Here is a 22,762-nt window from a genome sequence, read left to right as displayed (position 1 = left end):
AGCTTAAACTGAAGAAAGTAGGAAAAACCACTGGACAGGTAAGATACAATCTAAACCAAATCCCTTATGAATACACAGTGGAAGTGAGGAACAGGTTTAAGGATTTAGATTTGCTGGACAGAGTGCCTGAAGAACTATGGGTGGAGGCTCGCAACATTATACAGGAGGCAGCGACTAAAACCATCCCAATGAAAAAGAAATGCAAGAAAGCAAAGTGGCTGTCCAACGAGGCCTTACAAATAGCGGGGGAGAGAAGGCAAGCAAAATGCGAGGGAGATAATGAAAGATACAAGAAATTGAATGCAGATTTCCAAAGAATAGCAAGGAGAGACAAGAAGGCCTTCTTAAACGAGCAATGCAAAGAAATAGAGGAAAGCAACAGAATGGGAAGAACCAGAGATCTGTTCAAGAAAATCGGAAATATGAAAGGAACATTTCGTACAAAGATTACCATAATAAAGGACAAAAGTGGTAAAGACCTAACTGAAGCAGAAGACATCAAGAAGAGGTGGCAAGAATACACAGAGGAATTATACCAGAAAGATATGGATGTCTCATACACCCCAGGTAGTGTGGTTGCTGACCTTGAGCCAGACATCCTGGAGAGTGAAGTCAAATGGGCCTTAGAAAGCACTGCAAATAACAAGGCCAGTGGAAGTGATGGTATTCCAGCTGAACTGTTTAAAATTTTAAAAGATGATGCTGTTAAGGTGCTACACTCAATATGCCAGCAAGTTTGGAAAACTCAGCAGTGGCCAGAGGATTGGAGAAGATCAGTCTACATCCCAATCCCAAAGAAAGGCAGTGCCAAAGAATGCTCCAACTACCGCACAATTGCACTCATTTCACACGCTAGCAAGGTTATGCTTAAAATTCTACAAGGAAGGCTCAAGCAGTATGTGGACCGAGAACTCCCAGAAGTGCAAGCTGGATTTAGAAGAGGCAGAGGAACCAGAGACCAAATTGCAAACATGCGCTGGATAATGGAGAAAGCTAGAGAGTTCCAGAAAGACATCTACTTCTGCTTCATTGACTATGCAAAAGCCTTTGACTGTGTTGACCACAGCAAACTATGGCAAGTTCTTAAAGAAATGGGAGTGCCTGATCACCTCATCTGTCTCCTGAGAAATCTCTATGTGGGACAAGAAGCTACAGTTAGAACTGGATATGGAACAACTGATTGGTTCCAAATTGGGAAAGGAGTACGGCAAGGCTGTATATTGTCTCCCTGCTTATTTAACTTATATGCAGAATTCATCATGCAAAAGGCTGGGCTGGATGAATCCCAAGCCGGAATTAAGATTGCCGGAAGAAATATCAACAACCTCAGATATGCAGATGACACAACCTTGATGGCAGAAAGTAAAGAGGAATTAAAGAACCTTTTAATGAGGGTGAAAGAGGAGAGCGCAAAATATGGTCTGAAGCTCAACATCAAAAAAATGAAGATCATGGCCACTGGGCCCATCACCTCCTGGCAAATAGAAGGGGAAGAAATGGAGGCAGTGAGAGATTTTACTTTCTTGGGCTCCATGATCAGTGCAGATGGTGACAGCAGTCACGAAATTAAAAGACGCCTGCTCCTTGGGAGAAAGGCGATGGCAAACCTAGACAACATCTTAAAAAGCAGAGACATCACCTTGCCAACAAAGGTCCGTATAGTAAAAGCCATGGTTTTCCCAGTAGTGATGTATGGAAGTGAGAGCTGGACCATAAAGAAGGCTGATCGCCGAAGAATTGATGCTTTTGAATTATGGTGCTGGAGGAAACTCTTGAGAGTCCCATGGACTGCAAGAAGATCAAACCTCTCCATTCTGAAGGAAATCAGCCCTGCGCGCTCACTGGAAGGACAGATCGTGAAGCTGAGGCTCCAATACTTTGGCCACCTCATGAGAAGAGAAGACTCCCTGGAAAAGACCCTGATGTTGGGAAAGATGGAGGGCACAAGGAGAAGGGGATGACAGAGAATGAGATGGTTGGATGGTGTTCTTGAAGCTACCAGCATGAGTTTGATCAAACTGCGGGAGGCAGTGGAGGACAGAAGTGCCTGGCGTGCTCTGGTCCATGGGGTCACGAAGAGTCGGACACGACTAAACGACTAAACAACAACAACAAGACACAAATGCAAAGAGCAGGACCTGAGGGCAACAGAACTTTCCTCACTAGTGATTTCTAGCAACCAGCATTCAGAGACATATTACCTCTGACAGTGAAAAGAGTGGTTTTTTAGCACTTTCAGAACCCGAGATATGAGGCGAAACGTGCATACGCAGTCAAAGGCAGGAAGCGGTTGACCCCTGCAAACAGCTGGATTGACATTTCGCAGGTCAGCTGGGGAGCAGGGAGTTCCATCCTGCTGCTTTGCCAATGTCTAGGAGGCCCTGGTGAAACAGACCCCTCCCCTCCTCCCCATAGGTCAACATTGGAGAGGTGGGAGGGACCCCTGGTGTCTCCGTGGCAGCAGGAGATTGGCAGGTCGGTGACCCTGCGGGGGAAGATCCCCACCCCTGTTCTGCAGCAGCTCCTCGGGATTTTGGATCGGGAGCCTTTACCATCCCTGACCTGGAGATGCCAGATTGAACCTGGGGCCTTTGGCCTGCAAAGCAACAAAACCTGCTTCCATGGAGGTGGCGGTGATGGCGGTCAGCAGGTGGTCCCTGGCAAGCGGTCAGCCCCGTCACCCATGGTCAGCCATGCCAGTGAGCCTAAAGGTAGTGCGGAGGTGCTGCAAGTTCTTCATATCCACCTCACAGGAGGGTCCACCTGCATTTAGAGATGCAACTACAATGGGTAGTGTCAGGGAACTGACATCGGAGCGAGAGGCGAAGGGGAGGCTCCCAGATGATGCTGGCGAAGGACCCAGCAGTAGGGGGAGAAACAGCTCAGTAGAGGGGGAAGCCAATCAGCGCAACACCGGAGATAAAGGGAGGCAGACGGGGGAATTGGAGAGAGGGCTCCAGGACTCTTCACTGGACATCAGTGAGGAGAGCCCAGGTCCTCCGCTGCCCACGCCCTCCCTGCGCAGAAGACTCCCGCGCAGTGAGAGGAGGAGGAGACTGGGTGTCAAACAACTTTTATGCTGGAAGAGGTTCAAGAAACGCCCACTGACGGATTCTGCCAGTGACTGAGGCAGCCACGGGAAAAAGGAGCTGCGCAGTCAGAAAGGTTTAACAAGGGAAATTAACCGAGAAAGGCACCATCTTACGCACGAGTAACTCATACCCACTACAGGTAGGTTGGGGAGGAATGTGCTTCCAGAGAGGGCAGAATCACACCATGCACTTTAAAAATATATATATATATTTTATTGATTTTCTTTCTTACAACAAATATCCATCATCATTATTAAACATTCATTTTCCAATTTCCCCCCTCCCAGCTTCCATTTCTGGTTTGTTACATCAAATGATACAATCTGCTGTTTGTATTTAGTACTATGTTGTCCCATTGTTATACACTCATACCTCGGGTTACAGACACTTCAGGTTGCATGTTTTTCGGGTCGCAGACCGCCGAAACCCGGAAGTACCAGAACAGGTTACTTCTGGGTTTCAGCGGTCGTGCATGCGCAGGAGCGCTAAATCGCAACCCGTGTGTGCAGACGCGCCACTGCAGGTTGCAGACGCTGCAGGTTGCGAATGTGCATCCCGCACGGATCACGTTAGCAACCCGAGTGTCCACTGTACTTCTTGTTCTCTTTAGATAAAGTTGTAAATGTTTATTTAAATCCTGCCAGTGAATCACACCATGCACTTAAAGCACATTTGAAGCCCGTGACTTCCCCCAGAGAATTCTGGGAACTGTAAATTCACATACACACAAAGCCACAATTTCCAGTTCAGTAGTACCTCGGGTTACATACGCTTCAGGTCACAGACTCCGCTAACCCAGAAATAGTACCTCGGGTTAAGAACTTTGCTTCAGGATGAGAACAGAAATTGTTCAGTGACGGCACAGCAGCAGCAGGAGGCCCCATTAGCTAAAGTGGTGCTTCAGATTAAGAACAGTTTCAGGTTTAGAACGGACCTCCGGAACAAATTAAGTACGTAACCAGAGGTACCACTGTACTCTTAACAAACTGCCATTCCCACCATCCTTTGCAGGAAGCCATGTGCTATATACATGCGCTGGGTGCTCTTTCAGTGTGTGGTGCGTATCTGTCCACACTCCTGGACCCTGGCAGTTGTTCCTCTAGTTGAGGCCCCAGCTTCTTCCCTCCAGGCAGAAAGAGTGGCATGTGGACTCAGGGGCGAGGAATTTCCCTAAAGATGTTGCCTCTGTTCATTCTGCACAGGCCAGGCCAGCTCAGCGACTGCAGGGAGCAGCGGGAAGCAGGCCGAATTCATCGCAGACCTCGCCTGGGATTTTGCTACAAAAGAAGGCTTCCGGGTCTTCAAGGGACTTCCAACTCCCGTGGCCCCCACCAGGGCGTTCAGTACCTGGGCTGGCCCGAGGCAGTTCCCACAGAGTAGCTACTCCACGCTGGCTCCTGCTTCCAGGTTCCACCTGATCATCTCTCCGGACGGCCTGCCCAGCCGCGTCCAGCAGCTGCACCACAAAGTGAAGAAGTTCATGGAGGCCCACATTTACCCGGCCGAGCAGCTTCTGCGAGACCACCAGGCTTCCTCGTGCCGGTGGACTCCTCATCCCTTGATGGAAGAACTCAAGGCAAGTCCCCTTCCTCCTGGTGTCGCACAGGGCAGCAACCTAGTTGAGGCCAGGCAGGTGGCTCCTGGGAGAGAGCATCCCTTACGCTGGGTGCCATGAGCAAAAAGGCCCCGCTCCGGTCTTCGTTGCATAAAATCTCTCCAAGAGAAGGAGACTTTCTATAGGACACTGTCAAACAACCTCAGATTCCACAGTCTGGTTATTATATCTTCACATCTTAGCTGCCCATTTGGCGTAACCTGTTCTGTTCCCAATAGTTATGGGAAGAGATGAGTTGTGTGTTTCTCTCCTCTGATCACAGGAACATGGGTGGTGCCAGACAGGGGGCAGGAGGATAAGGACCTACACACACACACACACACACACACACACACACAAAAACATCATGATTAACATATAGTGTTATTTTTCTTTCAGAGATCTTTACAGAAATATACTTTGCCTTTTGGGGGGCCCCCCGATTTTTTTCTACTGCCCCGCTGCACTGGAGATATCATTTCCCACTTCTTCCTGCTCCCCCAGCTTCTGCTGAAATACGTTTCATCAATCACAAGCCATACGATTTTGGATTTCTCTCTGTAGTCATAATAACGGCTAGGAACCTGATTTCTAAAAAGAAGAATACATGCAGGCTCATTATACACCCTTCTGTGTCCCGAAAAGCCTTGGTCTGATTCTGAGAGAGGGGTTTTTCCTTCATCATTCCCAAGTGCAAATTCTTCAGGGTTTCTGTTTTTGGTAGTCCTCATTTGAAAAGCAAATAAACACCATAAATCCAGTTTGCCCAGCCCAGCCCAAGCTTGCTTCTTGGATCCACTGATGTTCCCTGGAGGCAGGTGCCTCTGTCTCAATCTCTGCACCTGTTCTCTCATCCTTCAGGAGAAGGCCAAGTCTGAGGGACTCTGGAACCTTTTCCTGCCGCTGGAGAGTGACCCGGACATGAAGTACGGAGCAGGCCTGACCAATGTGGAGTACAGCCACTTGTGCGAGCTGATGGGGACTTCGCTTCATGCGCCTGAGGTACCTGCCTAACTCAGTGAGGTTGGCCTAAAACAGGCAGGGAGCCCTTTTCAGCCAAGGGCCACCTTCCTTCCTGGAGAACCTTCCAGGGGCCACATGCCAGCCATGGTTGGGGCCTGAGGGAAGAGTGGGGAGAGCAATCAAGCCGCTCACTTTGGATATTTTTGTATGTGCACACATTCAACTTACATTAATAATAATAATAATAATAATAATAATAATAATAATAATAATAATAATACATTTATTTGTACCCCGCCCATCTGGCTGGGTTTCCCCAGCCACTCTGGGCGGCTTCCAACAAAGATTAAAAATACATTAAAATGTCACACGTTAAAAACTTCCCTGAACAGGGCTGCCTTCAGATGTCTTCTAAATGTCAGGTAGTTGTTTATCTCTTTGACATCTGATGGGAGGGCATTCCAGAGGGTGGGTGCCACCACTGAGAAGGCCCTCTGCCTGGTTCCGTGTAGCTTTGCTTCTTGCAGTGAGGGTGTTGAATGGTCTCTTTAAATGTGAAGGTTCATTATTGTTCCACAAGATGTGTATGTCTTTAAGGGCCAGAGCAAATAATGAGACCCAGTTTTACAGCTGTGAAACAGTATAGCAGGTGCTGCTAAGTTGTGTTAATTAAGCTGTGTCAGCAATTGGGTATAGTATATAGAGAGCAGCACCTAGCTCTCTCAGTACCCTGGGGGATAGGTTGGTGGTTGGGTCATGCTTGTTGATATATTTAATGCAAAAGGAGTTTTTGTTTTTGTTATTAAAACCTTGTTAAAGTTATTTTTGAGTTCCTTGTAATGCGTGGTCTCCCCAGCAAGCTTTCTGCAGTGCAACTAAACTGCAAATAGCCAACAGAGGGAACTGCCAGAAGGCCCTCAGCGCTGGACCTCAGTGTCCGGGCTGAACGATGGGGGTCTTCCACCCTTCATCCAGGCACATGTTAGTCCTTATCGCTATCCAAGGACGTATTCCAGCCCTCAAGGAGAGCGGTGCGAGGCTCCAGCCAGAGAAACCCCTAGGGAAGCTTCAGAGGAGGAAGGCTCAGAGCCAGGGGAGTGGTGGTAGAAAACAGGCCAGAGGATGAAGGGGAGGGGACAGAATGGCTCGATGCTGAACAAGCAACAGGCTGGAGTGAGAGAGAGGAACCAGAGGCAGAAAGCGCTTCAGACAGAGGACAGGCAGCTGAGGAGGAGGAGGAGGCGACAGAGGCTGCAGCAGCTTCACAGGAGCCTGCCGGTCCTACTGTATTCAGCTCCCCTCCTCCCTTGTCTTCAAGGGCACCTAGGGCTTTGCAAGTAGCAGAGCAAAGACACTCCCTTAATGTTAAGGATTTGGAAATTTGAGGGCTTGCCCTGGACTCACACCCCCTGGCATGGCCAGACTACAATCCCATCATCCCTGACACTGGTCCTGTTAGGGATGATGGGAGTTGTAGTCCCAAAACATCTGGAGGGCCGAGTTTGGCCATGCCTGCGGCCTAGTCCATTCCTTAGGCTTTGAATTTCAGTTCTAGCAGAGCGTGCAAGAGGCTTCTCTGAATGAAGCTTCTTTTAGAAAACCTCTCATTCCTGGTGCCTGTTGTTGGACGCAGAAACATTACAGCACCCTGTCCTCACTGTGGCCACCAAGATGCCTGTGGGAAAGCAGGACCTGAACACTAGAGCCCCCTCTCGTGGTTTTCAGCAGCTTGCATTGCTACATCTGATCACCCCAAGGCCCCAGGGAGCTGCGTTGGACAAATTAGTTGGGTCGGCTTTATAAATCAGCTTTGCTATGAGAGATGGGCCTGTGTTCATCTTCTGTCTCATGGCTGAATGATGGCAACATGCTGTCTGACCTCCTGTCTCTCTTCTCCAGGTATTCAACTGCTCTGCCCCAGACACAGGCAATATGGAGGTGCTTCTGCGCTATGGGACAGAAACACAGAAGGAGCGCTGGCTGCAGCCTTTGCTGGACGGAAAGATCCGGTCTTGCTTTGCTATGACGGAGCCACAGGTCAGGGCTGCCCTTCCTCTTGTTTCTTGAACACTAGGGAAAGAAGTATTGGGATTCTTAATTATTCTTACTAATTAAAACCTTTATTTTGGTAGTACAGTGGCACATCGGGTTACATACGCTTCAGGTTACAGACTCCGCTAATGCAGAAATAGTACCTCAGGTTAAGAACTTTGCTTCAGGATGAGAACATAAATCGTGCTCCGGTGGTGCGGTGGCAGCAGGAGGCCCCATTAGTTAAAGTGGTGCTTCAGGTTAAGAACAGTTTCAGGTTAAGAACGGACCTCCGGAACGAATTAAGTTCTTAACTCGAGGTACCACTGTAGAGCATGGGTAGGCAGACTAAGGCCCGGGGGCCGGATCCGGCCCAATTGCCTTCTAAATCCAGTCCAGGAATCAGCGTGTTTTTACATGAGTAGAATGTGTTCTTTTATTGAAAATGCATCTCTGGGCTATTTGTGGGGCATAGGAATTCGTTCATTTTTATTTATTTTTTCAAAATATAGTCCGGCCCCCTACAAGGTCTGAGGGACAGTGGCCCCCTGCTGAAAAAGTTTGCTGACCCCTGTAGTAGAGTATTTACATCATGCCATATACAAAGCAAACAAACAATAAATAATAAGAGAAAGGAATGGTGACACACTGATATAAATTGAGGCAGCCACAGCAATCAAAGTGTTAAAAAAAACCCCAGGTAAAATCATCATCTTTATAAATAGGCACAGCACAAAATCCTTAAGACGGCAGCTGAAACAGAAAGTCTTGGGGTCTGGGCTGTTTTATATAAGCCATGTCGTTAGCTTCAGTTTGAGGAAGCAGTGGAACACAAAAACAGCAAATGAATAAATGAGCCTTGCGTCTATATTCCCTCTAAAACAAAGTGCCTTCTTTTCTTAGGTTGCTTCCTCTGATGCCACCAACATTGAATCCTCCATTGTCAAGGAAAAGGACACCTACGTCCTGAACGGGCGCAAATGGTGGATATCAGGTACATTGCACCGTCTCCCCAGTTTCTGGTATCAGGGCTCACCGTTCTGCAGCTGGGATGCTGAGGTGTGGAGTGGGGAAGGATCAGGCCAGCTCCCAAAAGGGCTCAGCCATTTCCTTGCCCTACAATTTAAGGTTTTCTTGTGGCTTCCAGAGAGAGATGGTGGATGTCTTCCTAGAGGGCTTCTGGGAAATTTCCTTGTTCCAGATTTCATTGCTTGCCCGTAAGACACTGCCTGGAAGCAATTCTCAACAGGAAGTAATGGAGCAAAGCAACTTGAAGGGTGCTGTGAGCTTGGGAACTGTGCTCTGCTCTTCAAAGAATTGCCTTGTGGGCATTTTCCAGATGACCAAAGGAGCTGTGACTGGGTGAAATCAGCTCCAAAGCAGAGACGAGAAGTGGAAACTGCCTGGGGTGGGGGCTTCTTCTGTTTCCAATGCATCGGTGCAAGTCGAGAAGAAAGGGCATTTGGGCACCGGTTTAAAATTTACGGCATGTAATGCCTTAAAGGAAAATATTATGAAAATGATCTATAGGTGGTACATGACCCCAGTCAAGCTAGCAAAAATCTACCATTTGCCCGATAATAAGTGTTGGAAATGCAAAGAAACTGAAGGTACTTTTTATCACCTTTGGTGGACATGCCCGAAGATTAAGGCTTTCTGGGAAATGATATATAATGAAATGAAAAAGGTACTTAAATGTACTTTCCCTAAGAAACCAGAGGCCTTTCTCTTGGGCATTGTCGGCCAATTGGTGCCAAAGAAGGATAGAATTTTTTTTATGTATGCTACCACAGCAGCAAGAGTACTTATCGCAAAGCACGGGAAGACTCAAGATTTACCCACTCTGGAAGAATGGCAGATGAAGGTGATAGACTATATGGGACTGGCTGAAATGACTGGCAGAATCCGTGATCAGGGGAAAGAGACGGCGGAAGAAGACTGGAAGAAATTTAAAATTTATCTTAAGAAACATTGTAAAATTAATGAAAGTTAAAATGTTGAGGCTTTAGGGGGAAAAAAGGGGTTTACAGCTGTAAAAGATTAAGTAAAAGAAAAGAATAAGGGATAAATCAGATAAAACCAAGTGTCAGGATTTGCTGAAATAATTTTGGAAACTGGGATGCACAAAGGGGAGGTTTGGGGAAGTCAACGAAGTAAGGTTTATGAAAAAATGGATATGAAATTATACATGTTTGTTTGTTTATTTGTTTGTATGTGTCTATAAAAAATGTTTTGTAAAACCAATAAAAATTTTATAATAAAAAAGGCATTTGGGGCAGTGGGGTTGGCAAAGAGCCAGCCAGCATGGAGGCTAGTACCGATTTCCAACACAGGCACCCCTCACCCAAAACTCTCTTCGCTGCAGGTTCCTTGGACCCTCGTTGCCAGCTCTGCATCTTTATGGGCAAGACGGACCCCACCGCCCAAAGGCACAAGCAACAGTCCATGTTGCTGGTTCCTATGGACACGCCTGGAATCACCATCCTGAGGCCACTCAGTGTTTACGGCCTGGACGATGCTCCAGGTCAGGCAAAGCATTTTTATTCAGGGTTTTCCCTGAAGGGCTTCCAGGGAAGGAGGGCCGGCATGCGCTGGGCCTCTCTTGCCTTTAGGGTCTTCCGCAGATAGGGCACCACCACTGCAAAGGCCCTGTTCCTGGTTGCCAGCTGCTTCTGGGGAAGAACCTCCGCAGATCAAGCGTTGCGCTCTTGCTAATTTCAGTGATCATAGACTCATAGAAATTGTAGAGTTGGGAGGGAACCAAAGGGTCATTCCCCTGCAAGACAGGAATCACAGCTCGAACGTTTGTGATCCATGTCTGCACTTAAGAGTTAGTGTTAATAAGGCTTCAATATTAAGCCACGTTACTTAGGCAGAGGTCCCCTCCAGGTTATGATGGGGGTGTTGTGTAACAGCAGCCGGGGAGTGGCAAGGGATTCCCTCTACCAAGAAATTTCCACTTCCTTCTCTTTCCAGCTGGCCATGGAGAGATAGCCTTTGACAACGTCCGTGTGCCCCAAGAGAATCTCTTGCTGGGCCCTGGCCGAGGGTTTGAGATAGCCCAGGGGAGGCTGGGCCCAGGAAGGATACACCACTGCATGAGGCTGATCGGCTTTGCAGAAAGGGCGCTGGCCCTCATGAAGGAGAGGGTAAGCAACACAGCATGGTGTGTGGGCTTGAGGGTTCTCATGGAGCAGCTCTCCTCGGCACCTTGGGTCATGTCTGCCTGTCACTGGGCTCCTTTATCCAGCACAATCTCATTCTGGGCTGCCTCTCTCCCTCCATCTTCCCCAAGCACTAGGTGGTTTGGGGAGACTTTTGCATTGCAGCAGGTGCATAGGGACGCGAGTGGCGCTGTGGGTTAAACCACAGAGCCTAGGGCTTGCCAATCAGAAGGCCGGCGGTTCAAATCCCCGCGACGGGGTGAGCTCCTGTTGCTCGGTCCCAACTCCTGCCAACCTAGCAGTTCGAAAGCATGTGAAAGTGCAAGTAGATAAATAGGTACTGCTCCGGCGGGAAGGTAAACGGCGTTTCCGTGCGCTGCTCTGGTTCACCAGAAGCGGCTTAGTCATGCTGGCCACCTGACCCGGAAAAACTGCGGACAAACGTCAGCTCCCTTGGCCAATAAAGTGAAATGAGCGCTGCCACCCCAGAGTCATTTGCAACTGGACTTAATTGTCAGGGGTCCTTTACCTTTTTTTGCATTGCAGCTTATTACCTGTGGCCATGACAAGTCGGCTTATCAGGGTGAAGACCTGTCTGAATAAAACCCTCTTTGCCTGCAGAAGGTCATAGGAGGCTGCCTTGCCATGTCAGATCTCTGGCCCTTTCAGCTCAGTCTTGTCTACAGTGACCAGTGGCAGCTCTTCAAGGTTTCAGGCAGTGGTCTATCCTAGCCCTGTCTAGGGCCTTATCTGTTACAGGGTCACTGGCAGAGAATATACTGTGCGTCCAAAAGGGGCTAAGTGGGTCTCCTTTCACAAGGAGTTCTAGCACCTGGGAGGAGCAGCCACCAAGGAGGCCCTGTCTCAGGTTTCCACCAAGGCCCTCTCTGGAGAGTTTTAAAACCCAGACAGCCCTGTATGCTAAAACAGGGGCTTTTGGTTCCTTGTCACGTAGAGCTTCATAAGTCACCATGAGCACCTCTGAAATGTGCCTGGAAGTAACCTGCTAGCCTTCGAAACCTTTAATTTTTTTTTTATTTAAACAAGGACAATACACTTCAATAACACGCAAGAACTAAAAAAGGAAAAAGCAATGGAACTGACTGAAAACTAAATTAAACATATGCACACAGTACAAATTTGGATTGTTTCATTCATACTCCCTGGAAAATAACCCTGATTACCATTATTAGCATTGGGCAGGAGGAGGGGATAATAACATTTTTAAAAGGGGACCATTTATATGGGACCAAGGTATTGCGCTTGAGGTCTTACGATCTTCTCAAAGCTGAAAGAATTCCAAATACTGTAGGAATCATTTGAACATTGATATCACCACTAATATATGAAATAAAATAGTTGCCATGCTGTTGAAAGCAAACCTTTTCTTTCTTTCTTTTTTGGTTTGTCCTCCAGTGTACCTTGAATTTTAAGTTACTTTTTGGAACAGATATGGCTGTACCACATTTAAACCTTCTAAATATTTCTCTTTTTTGTGATAACCCTCCTGGCAGCTCACAATAAATATAGAATCATTTATCTATTTTTAATCCATCTTCATGGATGGTTTTCTTCAGTGAAGCTGTCTTTAAATTGGGAGTAAGGATACCCATTGGAACTGGCCCTGGTCAGTAGTCTGCCTGAAGTCCTGTGAAGCAACTGATGTTGCTACAGCGGCCAAACAGTCTTTGGCTAGGTCAGAGCGAAACCCTCAGCCAGCTGTACCTTCCTCGGCAGGTGTCATCTCGCGTGGCCTTTGGGAAGCTCTTGGCAGAGCAGGGCACCATCAGGGCAGAAATCGCCGAGTCCCGTGTTGAGATTGAGCAAGCCCGCCTCCTGGTCCTCAAGGCAGCGCACCTGATGGACACTGTTGGGAATAAGGTACGTGCTCAAAGAATCTCGGGGGTCCACAAACCAGCGAGAACCGTGGCTGTGGGGAAAGGAAAGTTTCAACCCTGTCATTCCCACCACCAGCTCACAGTGGGGATGTGAATGCAAGGAGAGCCTTCTGGATCAGGCCACTTGTGGCAAGTAGCCATTGATGGCCTTATCCATGGATTTGTCAATAATAACAACAACAACAACAACAATAATTTTTTATTTATACCTTGCCCATCTGGCTGAGTTTCCCCAGCAACTCTGGGGGCTCCCAACAGAATATTAAAAACACAATAAAACTTCAAATGTTTAAAACTTCCTTAAACAGGATTGCTTTCAAATGTCTTCTAAAAGTCAGGTAGTTGTTTATTTCCTTGACATCTGATGGGAGGGTGTTCCACAGGGTGGGTGCCACCACCGAGAAGGCCCTCTGCCTGGTTCCCTGTAACCTCACTTCTCGCAGTGAGGGAACCGCCAGAAGGCCCTCGGAGCTGGACCTCAGTGTCCAGGCTGAATGATGGGGGTGAGTTCCATAGTTTAAAGCCCTCCGAGTTGGTGGCAGTGAGTTCCACAGTTCAGCTATGCACTGTGGTGAAGGAGGACTTCATCTCTCCTGAACCTTCCAACATTCAACTTCATTGGATGGCCACAAGTTCTAGTGCTAGGCTTTGTGGCCCTTCCCTTGCCACAGGTGCACAAGAGGGAAAATGATCCCCGCATTTCAGGGGTTTGGACTAGATAACCCTTGCTGTCCCTTCCAACTCTACAGTTCTGTGGTTCTGTGAATCAGAACTGGAGCACTGAGGAATGATGCAGACCTCAGACTGAAGCGGTTTGAGATGTGGAGCTGGAGTGGCTTGAGGCCTGAAGGGCGAAATCAAGGAATGGGGAACCTGTGGCCCTCCAGATGTTGTGGAACTCCAGCTCCCATCAACCCTGGCCAGCACGGCCAATGGCCAGGGATGATGGGAATTGAAGTCCAGCAACATCTGGAAACATTACTTTCTTGGGCTCCATGATCACTGCAGATGGTGACAGCAGCCACGAAATTAAAAGACGCCTGCTTCTTAGGAGAAAAGCAATGACAAACCTAGACAGCATCTTAAAAAGCGGAGACATCACCTTGCCAACAAAGGTCCATATAGTTAAAGCTATGGTTTTCCCAGTAGTGATGTATGAAAGTGAGAGCTGGACCATAAAGAAGGCTGATCGCCAAAGAATGGATGCTTTTGAATTCTGGTGCTGGAGGAGACTCTTGAGAGTCCGATGGACTGCAAGAAGATCAAAGCTATCCATTCTGAAGGAAATCAGCCCTGAGTGCTCACTGGAAGGACAGATCCTGAAGCTGAGGCTCCAATACTTTGGCCACCTCATGAGAAGAGAAGACTCCCTGGAAAAGACCCTGATGTTGGGAAAGATGGAGGGTACAAGGAGAAGGGGAAGACAGAGGACGAGATGGCTGGACAGTGTTCTCAAAGCTACCAGCATGAGTTTGACCAAACTGCGGGAGGCAGTGGAAGACAGAAGTGCCTGGCGTGCTCTGCTCCATGGGATCATGAAGAGTCGGACATGACTAAACAACAACAACAACAACATCTGGAAGGCCCCAGGTTCCCCTCCGTGGATCTACACCGTTGCTGAATTTGAGAAAGTGCTGGGCTGCCTTTTTTGCCCCTTCACCTGCCACCTGTTTCTCCCTTTGGCTCTGTGTTCATGGCTCTGCCCAGTGGCTGGATTGGGCCGTGTGAAGGCAGGAGTGGAAGCTCCCCCTATCCTGTGCTCTGCTTCTGATCAGTTTACAAGAGGTGGCATCAAACGGCTTCAGTGGGAATGAAGGGAGGTTGAGAGCTGTGCCCTTATGTACGTGGGGGGAGTCCTGGGGAAGAGCTGACCGACATTTTGTCTCATCTCCTAGGAAGCGGCTCTTGAGATCGCCATGATCAAGGTGGTGGCCCCAAGGATGGCTCTGCGCGTTGTCGACCGAGCGATCCAGGCGAGTGTTTCTCACGCTAGTGGAGGGGAAGGGAAGCTGTGGGAGTCCAGGTGTTCTCGGATGCCTTGACCATTGTCTGGGGCTGATGGGAGTTGAACTCAAGCAGTATATTGATGGGTAACAAGGGTCTTGTCACAATTCAAAGGCAAGATAATTTACACTGTATTGAGCCAGGCCTAGCTAACAGGCATCCTCCAGATGTTGCCAGGCTCCAACTCTGGTGAGAGGCAGCGTGGTGTAGTGGTTAGAGTATCAGACTAAGAGCTGGGAGACCAAGGTTGAAGAATCGGCCTTCAGTCATCAAGCTCGCCTTGGGCTCACTGTCAGCCTAAGCTACCACCCAGGGTTGTTGGGATCAAATGTGGAGGGGGGGGGAATCATGTACCCCACCTTGAGCAACTTGGAGGAAAGGGTGGGATGGAAATGCAATAAATAAGCACCCATAAAACAATAGGTAATAAAACAATAAACCAGTAGGCTAAAAGCAAAGAAAACAAAATGACAACTAAAAATATAAACATAGGGTCAGAAAATGTCTAAACCCTAATTAAAAGCTGAATTGAGGGCTGGAGGTTCTGGCTAGGCTGCTACCTCTATCGCCATTTCTGTCTGGATTATTTAATTATTTAAAAATATATATGTGGATACCACTATTTCATTGAAAATATATCAAAGTAGTTTTCACCAATAAAAACATACAGCAGAAGCATTTTTTTTCAATGTTAAAAAGTTAAAAACAAAGTAAAAAAACAACCCAAGCATCAGTAAACCATTGTGAAAGGATGTCTTCTTAATTGCCTGCATAGGCCTGGAGGACTAAAAAAGTTTGCATAGAAGGCACCCACTCAATCTCCAGTGGCAGAGAGTTCCACAGGACTGGGCCAATGACCACAATGACTCCATTTCTCATGGTCAAATGAGCCCCACCCACTCAGGAAACAACCAGCAGGTTGTTCTCAGTAAAAAAAGGGGTTCAGAATGAATATACTCCTTCACCCCTTGTTATTTGGCTGAGCCTCTTCTTTGAAATCTAATGCATTGTGCAGAAACTTGCAATACAGTGCATCCTGCACTTAAAAAATAATAATAATAACACTGTGTTTCCTCTCTGCTCCCTGGCTTCTTTCTCTTTCCCCTTGCCTGGCTTACTCACAGGCTTTTGGAGCAGCTGGACTTAGCAACGACCAACCACTGGCGCAGTTCTTCGCCTGGGCACGGGCTCTCCGCCTCGCCGATGGACCCGACGAAGTCCACCGGGCAGCCATCGCTAAAATGGAGCTCAAGCGCTAACGCAGCCCCGTCCAGGCGGCCACACAAACCCCCAGCAAGCCAGAGTTGGGAAAAGGGCACCCGATCTGCAGCTCTGGGGACCGGCAAGGTGTGGTTCTGGGGAGGCTATATGGATGTGGCTTGTTTATTGGAAATCCGGTGTTTGTGCTGGCTTCCTTGGGCCACTGCAATAATTATTGAGCTGATTACAGAACGCACAAAGAATCACAGGGGCCGGCCGGCAGCTAGCGAAGGACTCAGCTGTAACCTCTTGGGGTCTTTGCTGAAGAATCTACATGGGTGCATTCAGAGATCCACAAAAGCGATGAACTTCCTTCATATGGTGGGCGACTGTGATGGGCAATGGCTATTGGAAAGCTACCCGTCCCTTCTGAAGAATCCCAGCTCGCTCGTGTATGGGAAAGCGCTGCCTCGGATCCACCGCAGGATATTTAGTAGTATGGTGGAGAAAATATGGGCATCCCTTCGTGGATTCTAGCAGAGGAGCCCCATGCCAGCTGCCTTTCAGAGTTTTCTGTGCCTTGGCAGGGGGCGAGAATATGCACTTTGATTATATACTTACTGTAATTCACTGAGGGAATCGTGGGGAAGATCGAAATCACAGGAGAAATAGGGATTCTGCAAGTGTCCCAGGGAACGGTTGCATTAAAAGCAGAATGAGCACACTGACTCTGTTTTCTTTTCCAGAATGCAGTTACGAAACCGAAGTTTTGCGCCAGGATTCTTATAGCTGCCTTTTCGATCAGCTTGCCTGTATTCCCCTTGGCTGCTAAGCATGGGGATGAAACAAAATTTCAAACGAAATGGAACCAAAGCTGAAACTCGCTAAACGAAAGACGTACTTGGGGGGCGGGAATGGGTGCAAACGAGGTGCTTATAGGCAGACGCTGGTTGTTGCCGCCCTCCAGACCACATGTCGAAATGGCACGTGAAGAAGGGCCTCGGATGATGAACACAAGGTCAATAGGCAGGGAGTTCCAAAGTGTAGGTGTTGCCACACTGAAACATGGATAAAGGGTGGGATTAGGGACGTGGGTGGTACTGTGGATTAAACCACAGAGCCTAGGACTTGCCGATCAGAAGGTGGCGTTTCGAATCCCCGCGACGGGGTGAGCTCCCGTTGCTCGGTCCCTGCTCCTGCCAACCTAGCAGTTTGAAAGCACGTCAAAGTGCAAGTAGATAAATAGGTACCGCTCCAGCGGGGAAGGTAAATGGCATTTCCGTGTGCTGCTCTGGTTCGCCAGAAGCGGCTTGGTCATGCTGGCCACATGACCTGGAAGCTGTACGCTGGCTCCCTTGGCTAATAAAGTGAGATGAGCGCCGCAACCCCAGAGTTGGCCACGAGTGGACCTAATGGTCAGGGGTCCCTTTACCTTTAAAAGGGTGGGACAAGTATTATGTAGCACCTCTTCCGGCGTTGGGTCTGGGCTGATGGGATCTGGAGTCCAACTGAGTGTTGCCATATTTCAAAAAGTAAAAACCAGGAGCATTTTTTTAGGAAGACCCCAAAATTGTTGAGCTTAGACAAACCCCAACATTCTTGAGCTCCCCCCCTAAAAAAACCAGAAAAATGTGATTTTTCGGTTTACTTGCCGAAGATCCAGGACAAACCGCCGCCTTCCAGAAATTCCCCCCAGACATCACTTCCACCTTTGAAATCCCAGTAATGTCTGGGAAAATCCAGACATATGGCAGCCCTAAACAACATAGAAGGTTCCCCAGGCCTACTCTATTTTTTCCTTGACAATGTATAAATACCGTATTTTTTGCTCCATATGACACACTTTTTTCCTCCTAAAAAGTAAGGGGAAATGTCTGCGTCTTACGGAGCGAATGCGTGGTCCCTGGAGCCGAATTGCCCAGGGGCAAAAAGCAGATCATGCTCTTTTTTTTAGAAAGAGGGAAGGGGGTGTTGAAACAAAGCTGCTGATCGGCAAGTGATCAGAGGGAGATAAGGGACACTAGCGATAAAGGAGGCTGCCTGGGAGGGGGGGAGGTAAAGACAGTGAACTTACAAGGAGAGGAGACAGGAATACTAAAGCAATGAGGAGAGAAATTAGAAGAAAAGGAGGAGCAAAAAAACCTCCAGCTAAGGAAAAGACACTAAGGCAAACGAGGGAAGGGGGTGTTGAAAGGAAGCAGCTGATCGGCAAGCAATCGGGAGTGAGATAAGGGACGCTAGCGATAAAGGAGGCTGCCTGACAGGGGGGAGGTAAAAGCCCATGGATCCTCAGGATTTTTGCGTTGGATCACCCCAAATTCACCATCGGATCACATAGCATGTCCATGGCTACAGCCTGCACCCAAGAAATCACGCACTCACTGTTGTGTGGGGCCGCAATGGCGCAAAGCATGGATCCTCAGGATTTTTGCATTGAGCTACCCCAAACTCACCGTCAAATCACATAACATGTCTGGGCCACAGCATGAACCACAAAAATCATACATCCACTGTTTTGTTCAGAATATTTTTTCTCTCAGCGAAAAATATGGTTACTTTGAGCAATATTTCAGTGTGGCGTAGAGTGCTGGACTAGAACCTGGGAGACACCAGGGTTCAAATCCCTGTTTGGCCATAGAATCGTTGTAGAGTTGGAAGGGACCCACAGGGGACATCTAGTCCAACCCCCTGCATTCCAGGAAACTCAGCTAAAGCAATGGAGTTAATTTGGTTGACCTTGGGCCTGTCAGAGGGGGCTGAGAGCAGTTGGAGTGCAGCAGTGTCTGGAAGGCCCCAAGCTCCCATGCTTGGCACAGGAGTGGCACATGCCCACAAAGCAGTTATTTTTGACAAGACTTGCTTTTGCAGCGGCTTTAGGCAGCAGACAAAACGAAAACCTGAAGAAACGTGTCATAGGGGGAAGAAGGTGCGGGGCCTTGGGCGGCTTCACCTGGGCGTGTAGTCACTTTGGCAACTTTAGCAAGCAATGACCTAGCCGAGCTCCTGCCCTGCCCGCAACACAGGCTCCTTCACACGTGCTTTGAAGCCCGCAGTCTACAGGGTTTTGTTGGTTATTTTTCGCGCGTGCGAACGAGCCACGAGGGCGGCTGTGCCCTCATCAGTCCGTGGGGAAAGCAGGCCGCGCGCGTGTCACTCGCTGCGGCAGCGGGGCGCTTTGCCGGGTTCCGTTCGCGACACGCGTAACGTGTGAATCCTCCCGGCTCCGACACGCAGGGCGCAGCTGAGCGCCACGGGGGCGGGCCCTCGCCAAACCGCTTGCCATTGGCTGCCTGGAGGCGGGAGAGGGCCGTTGGCCGACTCGCCGTCCCTCCCCCGGCCAGGCGGAGCATCGGGGTGCAGCCCAGGCGGCGGGAGCGCGCGCTCCGTTTCGCAGGAGGAGGCGAGCATGTTGCGAACGCTGGCGCTCCGCTCCGGCCCGCTGCGCCTTCGGGCGGCCCCCTTGCGCCTCGCCGCCAGAGCCTGGTCCGCCGCCGCCGTCCCCGCGCCCAACCCGCGCCCGGAGATCGCCTACACGCAGGTAAGGAGCAGGCCGGAGCGGCCCCTGCTTCTTCGCGGGGGAAGCAGCCGCGCCTCCTGCCCGCCCTCCAGCCTTGCTTCCCTTGGCCGGCCAAGAGGTTCCTGGAGCGCGTGCAGAGTGCAGGCTCTCCCTCGCTACCCGCAAGCAACTCCTTTCTCCGACCCGGACCCCCCGGACCCTCAGGAGGAGGGGGTCTTCATCCGTATCTTCCGCACCTGCAGAGAGGGCTTATCTTCTTTTTTCCCAAAATTTCTTTATTGGTTTTCACATTATAAACAAACACATAAGACAAACCAACACAAATCATAGCCTTATTGAAAATTACACTTATTAACATTGTTAAGTGACTTCCTCGCTTCCCCTTGGTTGGATTTCATTGCATATCCTTTTAACGGTTTTCCAAATCACAGTTCTTTATAAAATTTAACTTAAACCTTAACATCCTTAGATCTTCACATTATGAAATTAAACATATGAATTCATCACTTCACATAAATAAAATCCTAAACCAATTAAGTATCTGCAAGCTGTTTCCAATTAATTTAACTTAACATATTTAACTAAGTAATCATTAAATTTAAGCCACTCTTCCTGATACTCCTCCTCCTTCTGGTCACGGACTCTTCCGGTTAGGTTGGCTAGCTCCGAAAAATACATCATCTTCATCTGCCATTCTTCTATCGCAGAGAGGGCTTATCTTGCTGCAACCGCTGAGCAAACTCTGCAGCCTCCATGACTCCCGGATATATCTGGGAGAATAATAATAATAATAATAATAATAATAATAATAATAATAATAATAATTTATTATTCACACCCCGCCCATCTTGCTGAGTTTCCCCAGCCACTCTGGGCAGCTCCCAATCAAGTGTTAAAAACAATACAGCGTTAAATATTAAAAACTTCCCTGAACAGTGTTCAAGTTGCAAAAGAAATGGCCGGGGGTTTGGATTTCGGATCAAATTCTGGCCTCCCCCTCCGAGATCTCCTTAGCTTTCTGGAATTCCCCACGCATGTGTGAAAAGCCCTGATTTCTAGCCAGATGAGAAGTTTCTCTCTTTTGCCCTGGCCTTTTCCTCTTCTGCTAGATACTGTATTAAGAAACATAAAATGTAGCATTCACAGGGAAAGGAAGAAAAAAAGGAAGAAACGCCCCTGTCTCTCATTCCCTCTTAATTAGGCAGTCATTTAAAGAGAGGAAAACTCGGGTTTGGCAATCCATAGTTTGTCTCGTGGAAACTTCTGCCACTTTTTTTTTAAGGTTGGCTGCAGGTGGAAATAACGGTGGAGGTTCCTGATTTCTACTGACCACACACCCGCACTCCCTCCTGAGGAATGCTGAAATTGTGATAAAGGAGTGGGAGCGTGCACAAAGCTTCCTGAACAACTGCACTTTTGCACGTGCAAAACACGTGCTCTGGAAACACACCCTTTTTTAAAGTGGCACCTGCAACAACATGTTGCAGTATGGAGTGCTGCAGCCATACCCTTTCCCAAGACGACACACCATGACATCCCCTTTTCTGATTTTTGCATTGCCCCCACAACAGTCAGCCAGCCTTGAGGTCCATGCTCAGTCCTCGTTTGCCTGCTTCCGATTCCACCCCCCCTTTAATATCACTTAGTAAAGGGACCCCTGACCGTTAGGTTCAGTTGTGACCGACTCTAGGGTTGCGGCGCTCATCTCGCTTCATTGGCCGAGGGAGCCGGCATACAGCTTCCAGGTCATGTGGCATGACTAAGCTGCTTCTGGTGAACCAGAGCAGCGCACGGAAACGCCGTTTACCTTCCCGCCAGAGCGGTACCTATTTATCTACTTGCACTTTGACGGGCTTTCAAACTGCTAGGTTGGCAGGAGCAGGGACCGAGCAACGGGAGCTCACCCCGTCGCGGGGATTCGAACCGCTGACCTTCTAATCGTCAAGTCCTAGGCTCTGTGGTTTAACCCACAGCGCCACCGGTGTCCCATTAACATTGCTTGTCCTCCCCAAAAGGTTTGCACTTCTGCAAGCCTGCCGGTCCTCCTCTCCTCTGTCTGGATGGTGTAGTTTTTAGCTGTGTGAGGATCCACACCAGGGGTCAGCAAACCTTTTCAGCAGGGGGCCGGTCCACTGTCCCTCAGACCTTGTGGCGGGCCAGACCATATTTTGAAAAAAAAATATGAACAAATTCCTATGCCCCACAAATAACCCAGAGGTGCATTTTAAATAAAAGGACACATTCTACTCACGTAAAAACATGCTGATTCCCAGACCGTCCATGCGCTAGATTTAGAAGGCGATTGGGCCGGATCCGGCCCCCAGGTCTTAGTATGCCTACCCATGATCCACACTCAGTCTTGGGTTTTGCAAATGGAGAGAATAGCTAGCTACTGTCTAGAAACTTAATTTTGGGCCAGAGGCTTCTGGTTTCTCAGGAGGAGTCCTCCTTGCCACTTGCTTAGGCTGTTGCTTCTGTTTTCTCTGAAACTTCCTGACCTTAGAGGTTCCTTCCTTCTCCGACTCCCCAACCCTCCAGCAAGAGTGATTGGAGAATCCTGTCCCAAATCATTGATAGGCGTTGTTTGTCAGCCACAATTTCCCCAAAGAGCTCTATGTGGGGCTACCTTTGAAGGGGACCCGGAAACTACAACTAATCCAGAATGTGGCAGCTACACTGGTGACTGGGAGCGGCTGCCAAGACCACATAACACTGGTCTGGAAAGACCTACATTGGCTCCCAGTACGTTTCCGAGCACAATTTAAAGTGTTGGTGCTGACCTTTAAAGCCCTAAACGGCCTCGGCCCAGTATACCTGAAGGAGCGTCTCCACCTTCATCGTTCTGCCAGGATACTGAGGTCCAGCTCCGAGGGCCTTCTGGTGGTTTCCTCACAGCGAGAAGCCAACTTACAGGGAACCAGGCAGAGGGCCTTCTTGGCAGTGGCACCCGCCCTGTGGAACACCCTCCTACCAGATGTCAAAGGAAAAAACTACCAGACTTTTAGAAGACATCTGAAGACAGCCCTGTTTAGGGAAGCTTTTAATATCTGAAGGACTATTGTATTTTAATATTTTGTTGGAAGCTGCCCAGAATGGCTGGGGAAACCCAGCCAGATGGGTGGGGTATAAATAATAAATTATTGTTGTTGTTGTTATTGTTATTATATGATTTGCAGCCAATTGCCCTGACTAAGGCCATATGTACTTTTCAAGCAGTATGATACCACTTTAAACAGTCCTGGCTTGCCCCACAGAATTCTGGGAGTTGTAGTTTGTGCAGGGTGCTTGAGAGTTGTTAG

General features: G+C 48.7%; 2 protein-coding genes across 4 annotated transcripts in view; both read left to right on the top strand.

Moving 5' to 3' along the window:
* ACAD10 (acyl-CoA dehydrogenase family member 10) overlaps positions 1 to 16,243 on the top strand; it is a 45,112-nt gene extending 28,869 nt beyond the window's left edge. For all 3 annotated transcript variants that reach the window (XM_081202964.1, XM_081202966.1, XM_081202965.1), the window contains exons 13-21: positions 4,295 to 4,668; positions 5,548 to 5,688; positions 7,549 to 7,686; positions 8,584 to 8,674; positions 10,046 to 10,204; positions 10,657 to 10,829; positions 12,582 to 12,725; positions 14,638 to 14,715; positions 15,871 to 16,243. In XM_081202964.1, coding sequence (XP_081059090.1) covers positions 4,295 to 4,668; positions 5,548 to 5,688; positions 7,549 to 7,686; positions 8,584 to 8,674; positions 10,046 to 10,204; positions 10,657 to 10,829; positions 12,582 to 12,725; positions 14,638 to 14,715; positions 15,871 to 16,005 — 1,433 coding nt within the window. In that variant the 3' untranslated portion in view covers positions 16,006 to 16,243. The remainder of the gene's footprint in view (positions 1 to 4,294; positions 4,669 to 5,547; positions 5,689 to 7,548; positions 7,687 to 8,583; positions 8,675 to 10,045; positions 10,205 to 10,656; positions 10,830 to 12,581; positions 12,726 to 14,637; positions 14,716 to 15,870) is intronic.
* A 3,086-nt stretch (positions 16,244 to 19,329) lies between these two features.
* Positions 19,330 to 22,762, top strand: part of ALDH2 (aldehyde dehydrogenase 2 family member) — a 34,272-nt gene continuing 30,839 nt past the window's right edge. The window contains exon 1 of the mRNA XM_081203107.1: positions 19,330 to 19,484. Coding sequence (XP_081059233.1) covers positions 19,353 to 19,484 — 132 coding nt within the window. The 5' untranslated portion in view covers positions 19,330 to 19,352. The remainder of the gene's footprint in view (positions 19,485 to 22,762) is intronic.

Source organism: Podarcis bocagei, assembly GCF_964188305.1.
Source record: "Podarcis bocagei genome assembly, chromosome: 7".
Classification (NCBI taxonomy): domain Eukaryota; kingdom Metazoa; phylum Chordata; class Lepidosauria; order Squamata; family Lacertidae; genus Podarcis; species Podarcis bocagei.
Note: the sequence above shows the minus strand (reverse complement) of the source record. Positions and strands in the feature narration are given on the sequence as shown.